General features: G+C 45.2%; 1 protein-coding gene across 7 annotated transcripts in view; it reads right to left on the bottom strand.

Moving 5' to 3' along the window:
• The window catches only part of LOC123995380 (gephyrin-like), a 179,064-nt gene that overhangs the window by 105,016 nt on the left and 61,213 nt on the right, over positions 1-12,835 (bottom strand). For all 7 annotated transcript variants that reach the window (XM_046298937.1, XM_046298940.1, XM_046298939.1 and 4 more), the window contains exon 2: positions 2,389-2,467. In XM_046298937.1, the coding sequence (XP_046154893.1) occupies positions 2,389-2,467 (79 nt within the window). The remainder of the gene's footprint in view (positions 1-2,388; positions 2,468-12,835) is intronic.

Below are 12,835 nucleotides of genomic sequence, written 5' to 3'. Positions count from 1 at the left end.
CCTGGCACATCTACGCTGATACACCCTGACACATCTACACCCTGGCACATCTACACTGATACGCCCTGGCACATCTACACTGATACACCCCGGCACATCTACACCCTGACACATCTACACTAATACACCCTGCCACATCTACACTAATACACCCTGACACATCTACACTAATACACCCTGACACATCTACACTGATACACCCTGGCACATCTACGCTGATACACCCTGCCACATCTACACCCTGGCACATCTACACTGATACACCCTGGCACATCTACACTGATACACCCTGACACATCTATGCTGATACACCCTGGCACATCTACACTGATACACCCTGGCACATCTACACTGATACACCCTGGCACATCTACACTGATACACCCTGACACATCTACACTGATACAACCTGACAGATCTACACTAATACACCCTGGCACATCTACACCCTGGCACATCTACGCTGATACACCCTGACACATCTACGCTGATACACCCTGACACATCTACGCTGATACACCCTGGCACATCTACGCTGATACACCCTGGCACATCTACACTGATACACCCTGGCACATCTACACCCTGACACATCTACACTAATACACCCTGACACATCTACACTGATACACCCTGACACATCTACACTGATACACCCTGGCACATCTACACCCTGACACATCTACACTAATACACCCTGACACATCTACACTGATACACCCCGACACATCTACGCTGATACACCCTGACACATCTACACCCTGGCACATCTACACTGATACGCCCTGGCACATCTACACTGATACACCCTGGCACATCTACACTAATACACCCTGACACAGCTACACTAATACACCCTGACACAGCTACACTAATACACCCTGACACATCTACACTGATACACCCTGACACATCTACACTGATACACCCTGGCACATCTACGCTGATACACCCTGCCACATCTACACCCTGGCACATCTACACTGATACACCCTGGCACATCTACACTGATACACCCTGACACATCTACGCTGATACACCCTGGCACATCTACACTGATACACCCTGGCACATCTACACTGATACACCCTGACACATCTACACTGATACAACCTGACAGATCTACACTAATACACCCTGGCACATCTACACCCTGGCACATCTACGCTGATACACCCTGACACATCTACGCTGATACACCCTGACACATCTACGCTGATACACCCTGGCACATCTACGCTGATACACCCTGGCACATCTACGCTGATACACCCTGGCACATCTACACTGATACACCCTGGCACATCTACACCCTGACACATCTACACTAATACACCCTGACACATCTACACTGATACACCCTGACACATCTACACTGATACACCCTGGCACATCTACACCCTGACACATCTACACTAATACACCCTGACACATCTACACTGATACACCCCAACACATCTACGCTGATACACCCTGACACATCTACACCCTGGCACATCTACATTGATACGCCCTGGCACATCTACACTGATACACCCTGGCACATCTACACTAATACACCCTGACACAGCTACACTAATACACCCTGACACAGCTACACTAATACACCCTGACACATCTACACTGATACACCCTGGCACATCTACGCTGATACACCCTGACACATCTACACTGATACACCCTGGCACACCTACGCTGATACACCCTGACACATCTACACCCTGACACATCTACACTGATAAACCCTGACACATCTACACTGATACACCCTGACACATCTACACTGATACACCCTGGCACATCTACACTGATACACCCTGGCACATCTACACTGATACACCCTGACACATCTACACTGATACACCCTGACACATCTACACTGATACACCCTGACACATCTACACTGATACACCCCGACACATCTACACTAACACGGCCTGGTACATCTACACTGATACACCCCGACACATCTACACTGATACACCCTGGCACATCTACACTAATACACCCTGGCACATCTACACTAACACGGCATGGTACATCTACACTGATACACCCTGACACATCTACACTGATACACCCTGGTACATCTACACTGATACACCCTGACACATCTACGCGGATACACCCTGACACATCTACACTAATACACCCTGACACATCTACACTAATACACCCTGACACATATACACTAACACACCCTGACACATGTACACTAACACACCCTGACACATCTACACTAATACACCCTGACACATCTACACTAACACACCCTGACACATCTACACTAATACACCATGTTACTACTGGTAATAAACAAGAGCAGACTGGTGGGTGTGTGTGTGTGTTGGTGTAAATGTGCTGGGGGTTTAGAGTTGGAAGACTTACAGGGACGGGTCGTGCACCAGATCTTTTAGGTTGATTCCACTGCGGTCCTCTGCCAGGTTCCTAAAACAGCTGTCACTCACTGGATGGAGAGAACAAGAGAGATAGAGAGAGAGAGAGCGAGAGCGAAAGAGAAGGAGAGAAAGCGAGAGAGAGAAATCATCAGTAAAGTGGAGCAATATATAGAGATTAGAAAATAATATCCCCCAGTCCAGACAGACAGAGACAGACAAACAGACAGGCAGAGGCAGACAGAGGCAGACAGAGACAGAGACAGACAGAGGCAGAGACAGACAGTGACAGACAGAGGCAGACAGAGACAGAGACAGACAGAGGCAGAGACAGACAGTGACAGACAGAGGCAGAGACAGACAGTGACAGACAGAGGCAGAGACAGACAGAGGCAGAGACAGACAGAGGCAGAGACAGACAGAGGCAGAGACAAACAGAGGCAGAGACAGAGACAGACACAGAGGCAGAGACAGACACAGAGACAGACACAGAGACAGAGACAGACACAGAGACAGACAGGAGACAGAGAGGCAGAGACAGACAGAGGCAGAGACAGACAGAGGCAGAGACAGACAGAGGCAGAGACAGACAGAGGCAGAGACAGACAGAGGCAGAGACAGACAGAGGCAGAGGCAGGCAGAGACAGACAGAGGCAGAGACAGACAGAGGCAGAGACAGACAGAGGCAGAGGCAGGCAGAGGCAGACAGAGGCAGAGACAGACAGAGGCAGACAGAGACAGACAGAGACAGGCAGAGACAGACAGAGGCTGAAAGACAGAGGCAGAGACAGACAGAGACAGACAGAGGCAGAGACAGACAGAGACAGACAGAGGCAGAGACAGACAGAGACAGACAGAGGCAGAGACAGACAGAGGTAGACAGAGGCAGAGACAGACAGAGGCAGAGACAAACAGAGGCAGAGGCAGAGACAGACACAGACAGGAGACAGAGAGCCAGAGACAGACAGAGACAGACAGAGGCAGACAGAGGCAGACAGAGGCAGAGACAGACAGAGGCAGAGACAGACAGAGACAGACAGAGGCAGACATCTGCAACCGCTGTGTTCCATGACTTTTGAGCAGGTGTGAGCCACATGAGTCATCATTGTGCTCAGAGATAGAATAACAGAGAGAGAGAGAGAGAAAGTGAGAGAGACTTCCTAAGAAAGAGATAAGGTGTTTTGTGGTATAAGAGATTACTATGGAGCTTACAGTATATAAGATATACAAATACATCTTTATACAAATAGACTGACTTAGAAAGTGACAAAGAGCTACTCTATCATCGCTGCACTCCAAAACACTACAAGTAGGGACACTTGGACAACATAAAAATTCTTACATTTCTAACCACTGATAGAGTGCAGGAGGGGAAAGAGAGAGAGAGATTGTGAGGAAATAAAACAAGAGAAAGGGATGACTGAGGAGGAGGGTAGAATGAGAGAAACATGGCTGAGGGGGTATGAGGAGAATGAGAGAGGGATGAGAAGAGAGAGATGAGAGGAGAGAGGAGTGATGAGAGGGAGAAGGGTAAGGAACATGAGAGGGGGATGAGAAGAGGTAAAAGGGATTGCTGTAGGGACAGAGGTAAACAGAGAGGGTAGGCCAGTGCTCTGGGCTCTGGCAAATAAATGTGAGAGTGCTGACATTTACACAGAGAGAGAGAGAGAAAGAGGGAACAGGGAGCAAACACTACCCTGCATTACAAGGGCAATGCTGTGTGTGTGTGTGTGTGTGTGTGTGTGTGTGTGTGTGTGTGTGTGTGTGTGTGTGTGTGTGTGTGTGTGTGTGTGTGTGTGTGTGTGTGTGTGTGTGTGTGTGTGTGTGTGTGTGTGTGTGTGTGTGTGTGTGTGTGTGTGTGTAAGGGGGGACTTCCCTTCAGACTGCAGTTTTCCTTACAATCACAACCACCCCTCAGTCTCTCTCACCCAGCTACCCCTCCTCAGTCTCTCTCACCCAGCTACCCCTCCTCTGTCTACAGTCTCTCACCCAGCTACCCCTCCTCTGTCTTCAGTCTCTCACCCAGCTACCCCTCCTCTGTCTACAGTCTCTCACCCAGCTACCCCTCCTCTGTCTACAGTCTCTCACCCAGCTACCTCTCCTCTGTCTTCAGTCTCTCACCCAGCTACCCCTCCTCTGTCTTCAGTCTCTCACCCAGCTACCCCTCCTCTGTCTACAGTCTCTCACCCAGCTACCCCTCCTCTGTCTTCAGTCTCTCACCCAGCTACCCCTCCTCTGTCTTCAGTCTCTCACCCAGCTACCCCTCCTCTGTCTACAGTCTCTCACCCAGCTACCTCTCCTCTGTCTACAGTCTCTCACCCAGCTACCCCTCCTCTGTCTACAGTCTCTGACCCAGCTACCCCTCCTCTGTCTACAGTCTCTCACCCAGCTACCCCTCCTCAGTCTACCCCTTGATCTAAAAATAGACAATCAACTCTCCTACAAGAGGCAACAACCATTCTAAACCAATCAACACACTCTGTCAAAGGTGTGTGTGTGTGTGTTTTTGTCTGTGCGTGTGTGTGTGTGTGTGTTTTTGTCTGCGTGTGTGTGTGTGTTTTTGTCTGCGTGTGTGTTTGTGTGTGCGTGTGTGCGTGCATTTACCTACAGAACAGCAAGAATCATGCTGAAACTGAAAAGGGCCTTCCCCAAACTGTTGGAAGCACAGAATCATCTAGAATGTCATTGTATGCTGTAGCGTTAAGATGTCCCTTCACTGAATCTAAGGGACCAAGCCCGAACCTTGAAAAATAGCTCCAGACCATTATTCCTCTTCCACCAAACTTTACAGTTCGCACTATGCAGTGGGGCAGGTAGCGTTCTCCTGACATCCGCCAAACCCAGATTCGTCCGTCGGACAGCCAGATGGTGAAGTGTGAGTCATCACCCCCAGAGAACGCGTTTCCACTCCTCCAGAGTCCAGTGGCGAACTTTACACCCCTTCAGCAGATGCTTGGCTGCTCGGCCATGGAAACCCATCTCATAAAGCTCCTGACGAACAGTACTTGTGCTGATGTTGCTTCCAGAGGCAGTTTGGAACTCGATAGTGAGTGTTGAAACCGAGGACAGATGATTTTTACGTGCTACGTGCTTCAGCACTCGGCGGTACCATTCTGTTAGCTTGTGTGGTCTAACACTTCACGGCTGAGTTGATGTTGTTCCTAGATGTTTCCACTTCACAATAACAGCACTTACATTTGACCGGGGAAGCTCTAGCAGGACAGATATTTAATGAACTGACTTGTTGGTAAGGTGGTATCCTATGCCGGTGCCATGTTGAAGTCACTGAGCTCTTCAGTAAACCAATTTTTGGAGATTGCATGGCTGTGTGCTCGATTTTAGACACCTATCAGCAGCGGCTGTGTAAGGGATTTCCACCTCTTCTTCCGAAGAGGAGAGGCGAAAAGGATCAGAGGACCTATATGCGGCGTGGTAAGTGTCCATGGTTCTTTTAATACAAAAATGTACACATGAACAACTGAATACAAAAACAATAAACGTGGAATGAACAAAACCCAAAACAGTACCGTGTGGTGAAGAACACAGACACGGAAACAAACACCCACAAACACACAGTGAAACCCAGGCTACCTAAGTATGATTCTCAATCAGAGACAACTAATGACACCTGCCTCTGATTGAGAACCATACTAGGCCGAAACATAGAAATACCCAAATCATAGAAAAACAAACAGACTGCCCACCCCAACTCACTCCCTGACCATACTAAATAATGACAAAACAAAGGAAATAAAGGTCAGAACGTGACAGGATGTAGTTGAAAAAAACGAATAGACAAATTTGAAGGGGGTCCACATACTTTTGTATAAAGAGTTGAAGTCGGAAGTTTACATACACTTAAAACCTCTTGGGGATAGGGCTGTCTACTGCCCCCGCTGGAGTAATTGCGTGCCCATAGTAAACATATTTTTTTTTTGTCAAAAGTTGCTAATATATGCAAATAAAAAGTATTATTGAATAGAAAACACTCTAAAGCTTCTAAAACCATTGAAATTATGTCTGTATGTAAAGCAGAACTCTCAGGGCAGTCATTCTCCCAAACTCTCTCTTGTCATCATAAAAGTTGGCCCAACTTTGACGTCATCGCCCACCCTTCCCAAGCAGTTACAGGTCTGGGAACAGTCTGTCTTCAGCGCGATCTCAGCTTTCAATGGGGCTTCTCATTGTGAGACACGAAAAAAACAGGTCACTTTTATGCGCGTTCTGCTCAGGTCCTGTCTTTTTTCCAAGATCGATTATACAATGCATGCGTTTCTGTTCGTCCTCACGATTGCTGTAAACCTTTATAACATGTTAAAGCTTGATTATGAAGTTAGTTTGACAAGTTTAATCGACATATAATATGTAAGTTCGACGTTTTGGTGCGCATCCACTTGACTTTTGGCTACATTTCAACCGAAATGTGTCGTGTTTGAGAACCGAAAGACAGACTGCAAAACTAAACGCTGTTTTTGGTAAGTATAATTCCTTCCAGGTCTTCTGATGGAAGAACAGCAAAGGTAAGGGAATATTTATGTGGTAAATTTGGGTTTATGTGGACTCCAAGATAGAGGAGCCATAATGCTACTTTTTGAGCGTCGACTCATAGTATAGCCTAGTGAACGAAACCTGTAACGTTAAAAATAAATGTAACACAGCGATTGCATGCATATACATGCATATATTTAGTCAAAGTTTATGATGTGTATTCCTTGTTAGCTGACGTTATCTGCCGGAGCTATCGTCATTTCTCAGGACATTTGAGTAGCATTTTTTGAACGATGCATCATTGTAAACAGAGATTTATGGATATATATAGCATATTATTGAAAAAAACATAAATGTACTGTGTAACATGTTATATTACTGTCATCTGATGAAGATTTCAAAAGGTTAGTGCATTATTTTTCTTTTAATCCTGCGTTTGTTGATTGCATATTTTTTTTCAACTTGGCTATGCAAATTAGCTGTGTCTTCGGTGGTGGTTTGACATAAATATGTGCTATGTTTTCGCCATAAAACATTAGAAATCTGACTTGCTGGGTAGATAAACAAGGTGTTTATCTTTCATTTGAGCCATTGGACTTGTTAATGTGTGGAGGTTAAATATTTTTTGGAATATTTGCGTTCCATGCGCCACCTTCCAGCTGAACGTGGGGGGGGGGGGGTGGGGGTTGTTCCAAAATTGGAACCCTAGTCCCCTTCTGGTTAAGTTGGAGTCATTAAAAGTCATTTTTCAGCCACTCCACAAATTTCTTGTTAACAAACTATAGTTTGGCAAGTCGGTCAGGACATCTACTTTGTACATGACATAAGTAATTTTTCCAACAATTGCTTACAGACAGTTGGGACACCATGGGACCACACAGCTGTCATACCGCTCAGGAAGGAGACGCGTTCTGTCTCCTAGAGATGAACGTACTTTGGTGCGAAAAGTGAAAATCAATCCCAGAACAACAGCAAAGGACCCTGTGAAGATGCTGGAGGAAACCGGTACAAAAGTATCTATATCCACAGTAAAACGAGTCCTATATCGACATAACCTGAAAGGCTGCTCAGCAAGGAAGAAGCCACTGCTCCAAAAGCGCCATAAAAAAAGCCAGACTACGGTTTGCAAATGCACATGGGGACAAATATCGTACTTTTTGGAAAATGTCCTCTGGTCTGATGAAACAAAAATAGAACTGTTTGGCCATAATGACCATCGTTATGTTTGGAGGAAAACGGGGGAGGCTTGCAAGCCGAAGAACACCATCCCAACCTTGAAGCACGGGGGTGGCAGCATCATGTTTTGCGGGTGCTTTGCTACGGAAGGAACGGGTGCACTTCACAAAATAGATGGCATCATGAGGTAGGAACATTATGGATATATTGAAGAAACATCTCAAGACATCAGTCGGGAAGTTAAAGCTTGGTTACAAATGGGTCTTCCAAATGGACAATGACCCCAATCATACTTCCAAAGTTGTGTCAAAATGGCTTAAGGACAACAAAGTCAAGGTATTGTGGAGTGGCCATCACAAAGCTCTGACCTCAATCCTATAGAAAATGTGTGGGCAGAACTGAAAAAGCATGTGCGAGCAAGGAGGCCTACAAACCTGACTCAGTTACACCAACTCTGTCAGAGAAAAGGGCCAAAATTCACCCAATTTATTGTGGGAAGCTTGTGGAAGGCTACCCGAAACGTTTGACGCAAGTTAAACAATTTAAATGCAATGCTACCAAATACTAATTGAGTGTATGTAAACTTATGACCCACTGGGAATGTGATGGAAAAAATAAAAGCTGAAATAAATCACTCTACTATTATTCTGACATTTCACATTCTAAAAATTAAGTGATGATCCTAACTGACCTAAGAGAGGTAATGTTTTACTAGGATTAAATGTCAGGAATTGTGAAAAACTGAGTTTAAATATTTTGTATTTGGCTAAATTGTATGTAAACTTCTGACTTCAACTGTATAGTGTATCTTAAGACGAATGTACTAACATTAAATCACTCTGGATAGAAACGTCTGCTAAATGACTAAAATGTACAAAACAATTGTGTGTTGGGGGAACTCTTCACTAAAGATAATAAAACCTGAGGCGGGTGTGCCCCTCCTTGAAGTGGGATAAATAGGAGAGTGATCCCTGAGAGAGAGGAGAGAGAGGAGAAAGGACAGAGGAGAGAGAGGAGAGAGAATGAGATAGAGTCGAAGTAAAAAAGAAAGAGAAAAGAGGAGGGAGAAATCTGGCTGCAGTTGAAACAGGCTTCAAAGGAATATTAATGCGATCCTGTGCAGGAGATGAACACAGAGGAAGGGAAGGAGGGAAGAGGAGGAGGAAGGAATGGAGATGGTTGTCATGACGCTGTAGATTCCACTCTGCACCTTTTTCCAGGTCGGGAGTCTGGGAGTGGCTGGCTGTTTAGATCCCTCCCCCCTGACAAAATCCAACTCCTCCTCCTAAGCCTATTGCAGGTCTGCTTCACTGCAGCTAAAAAAAATGTATCTGCATCCACACCCTGACAAGATCCACATCTAACCAACAGCTCACAACTTCAGTTTGGGCTCAAATATGACTCGTCTCAGTGAACTGGGCATATGTCACACATCACTACCTCACAGGAGAGGCATACATTTTTTTAATCAAAATGCGTTTTTGGCAGAAATGCCTTCTGGAACATGTGAACTTTCATGTGCCTTAATAAAAAAATGTGTATTCCATCCCTAAATACAATTGTTAAATTACGAGCCTAGTTGGTTTTGCCACTGAAAAAAATCAGGAACCTTCCCACTAGCCATGATTGGCTGAGATAATGGATGGGCTGGACATGCCAGGAGATGAGTTTGGATTGGTCTGCCATGTAGCATGCTTCTGTCTATAATGTGAGCAGCTCAGTATGTGTTGATAGTCCTTTCTACTGCAGCGTTTTTGCTACTTTTCTCAACAACATTGATGCCCTGAATTTAGCAGGCACTATCGACAGATCAGTAGGAAAATGTATTTGCTACTTTCTGCAAACGCCATAGTTTGTGTGAACCGGAAAAACTTGACAACGCTGGCCAAACAAGATGTAGCTTCGAACAAAACAGAGTTATAAATGGTTCCAGTTGGCCGTGAAGCCTTCATCCATGTATACGGGTAAGCGTCTAGCTACATATTCAGATATTATAAACTTCTCATTTTGTCAGAAAGTCATTTTTCATTGAAAGCATACTGTTAGCTTGCTCGTGAATATTAGCTTGCTGGCTCGCTAGCTAACTGTATGATTTGTGTAATAATATTATTTCAATCAGAAACCCATTTGCATTCTTAGTTATAGCCTGATGTTAACTAGCTAACATTGAACCTGGTTGGTTAGCTTTAGCTACCTGCAGATTCATACTATTTATTTTCACTTCATTTAACCAGCTAGTTCTCTCTTACAACTGCAACCTGGCCAAGATAAAGCAAAGCAGTGCGATAAACTACACAGTACAGTCAATAACACAATAGAAATATATATATATATATATATACAGTGTGTGGAAGTGGAGTAAGGAGGTGAGACAATAAATAGGCCATAGTAGCGAAGTAATTACAATTCAGCAAATTAACACTGAAGTGATAGAGGTGCAGATGATGATGTGCAAGTAGAAATACTGGTGTGCAAAAAAGTAAATAAAAACAATATGGGGATGAGGTAGGTAGTTGGGTGGGCTATTTACAGATGGGCTATGTACAGCTGCAGTGATCGGTAAGCTGCTCAGATAGCTGCCGCTTAAAGTTATTGAGGGAGATATAAGTCTCCAACTTCAGCGATTTTTGCAATTCGTTCCAGTCATTGGCAGCAGAGAACTGGAAGGAAAGGCGGCCAAAGTGGGTGTTAGCTTTGGGGTGACCAGTGAGATATACCTGCTGAGCGCGTGTTAGAGGTGGGTGTTGTTATGGTGACCAGTGATGATGACCAATTTTGGATTGGAGATGCTTAATATGAGTCTGGAAGGAGAGTTTACAGTCTAGCCAGACGCCTTGTATGTGTAGTTGTCCACATATTCTATGTCAGAACCATCCAGAGTAGTGATGTTAGTCGGGCAGGCAGGTGCGGGTAGCGATCGGTTGAAGAGCATGCATTTAGTTTTACTAGCATTTAAGAGCAGTTGGAGGCCACAGAAGGAGTGTTGTATGGCATTGAAGCTCATCTGGAGGTTGGTTAACAGTGTCCAAAGGGCCAGAAGTATACAGAATGGTGTCGTCTGCGTACAGATGGATCAAGGAATCACCCGCAGCAAGAGCAACATCATTGATATATACAGAGAAAAGAGTTGGTTCGGGAATTGGACCCTGTGGTATCCGCAATTGGACCCTGTGGTACCCGCAAGGAGATGGCCTGTTGTCCAGACCTCTGGCACTCCGATTTGACACACTGAACTCTATCTGAGAAGTAGTTGGTGAACCAGGTGAGGCAATCATTTGAGAAACAAAAGGCTGTTGAGTCTGCCGATGAGAATATGGTGATTGACAGAGTCGAAAGCCTTGGCCAGGTCGATGAAGACGTCTGCACAGTACTGTCTTTTATCGATGGCGGTTATGATATCGTTTAGTACCTTGAGTGTGGCTAAGGTGCACCCGTGACCAGCTCAGAAATCGGATTGCACAGCGGAGAAGGTACGATGGGATTCTAAATGGTCAGTGATCTGTTTGTTATTGGCTTTCAAAGACTTGAAAGGCAGGGCAGGATGAATATAGGCCTGTAACAGTTTGGGTCTAAAGTGTCTCCCCCTTTGAAGAGGGGGTGACTGTGGCAGCTTTCCAGTCTTTAGGAATCTCGGACGATATGAAAGAGAGGTTGAACAGACTAGTCAGAGGTTGCAACAATGGCGGCGGATAATTTTAGAACGAGAGGGTCCAGATTGTCTAGCCCAGCTGATTTGTACGGGTCCAGGTTATGCAGCTCTTTCAGAACATCTGACATCTGGATTTAGGTGAAGGAGAAGCTGCTGAGGCTTGGGTAGGTAGCTGTGGGGAGTGGGGAGCTGTTGGCTAGGGTTGGGGTAGCCAGGAGGAAAGCATGACCAGCCGTAGAGAAATGCTTAATGAAATTCTGAATTATTGTGGCTTTATCGGTGGTGACAGTGTTTCCTAGCCTCAGTGCAGTGGGCAGCTGGGAGGAGGTGCTCTTATTCTCCATGGACTTTAGTGTCCCAGAACCTTTTGGAGTTAAAGCTACAGGATGGAAAAAGCTGGCCTTTGCTTTCTAACTGACTGTGTGTATTGGTTCCTGACTTCCCTGAAAAGTTGCATATCTCGGGGACTATTCGATGCTAGTGCAGTACGCCACAGGATGTTTTTGTGCTCGTTGAGGTCAGTCAGGTCTGGAGTGAAGCAAGGGCTATATCTGTTCTTAGTTCTACATTTTTTGAAAGGGGCGTGCTTAGTTAATGACTTTTAAAGAACAACCAGGCATCCTCAACTGACGGGATGAGGTCAACATCCTACCACAACGTTTGTATTGGTTGGTAGCAGTAGGAGTTGGGATTATGCCAGTTCATTGGTTAGCTAGCTAGATGTTTAAACAACACACTTTGCCAGATTATTACATGACCCATCATTTTAGCCAAGGTGTGTCTGGAGGTGATTATGGTTGATGGTATTTCATGAACATGTACATGTCTAGACAATAGTGATCCATCCACGTAGCTAGATATGGCCTGGGGGTGGTTATAGAATTTCCTTCACATGACCCATCAGTTTGGACAAGAGTGTCAGGTAAGCGTCATCTCAAATCAAATCAAATTTACTTGTCAAATGCTTACTTACAGGCTCTAACCAATAGTGCAAACAAATGGAATAATTAGAAAATAGTTTTATTTGGACACCTTCTGTGTTTGCTTCTGGGCCAGTAACCATTTCACTGTACAGTTTACACTTTCTGTATCCTGTGCATGTGACAAATAGACGTCTTATTTTATT

The sequence above is a fragment of the Oncorhynchus gorbuscha genome, linkage group LG14, assembly GCF_021184085.1.
Source record: "Oncorhynchus gorbuscha isolate QuinsamMale2020 ecotype Even-year linkage group LG14, OgorEven_v1.0, whole genome shotgun sequence".
NCBI classification, from domain to species: Eukaryota; Metazoa; Chordata; class Actinopteri; order Salmoniformes; family Salmonidae; genus Oncorhynchus; species Oncorhynchus gorbuscha.
This window is presented reverse-complemented; position numbering and strand designations above follow the sequence as displayed.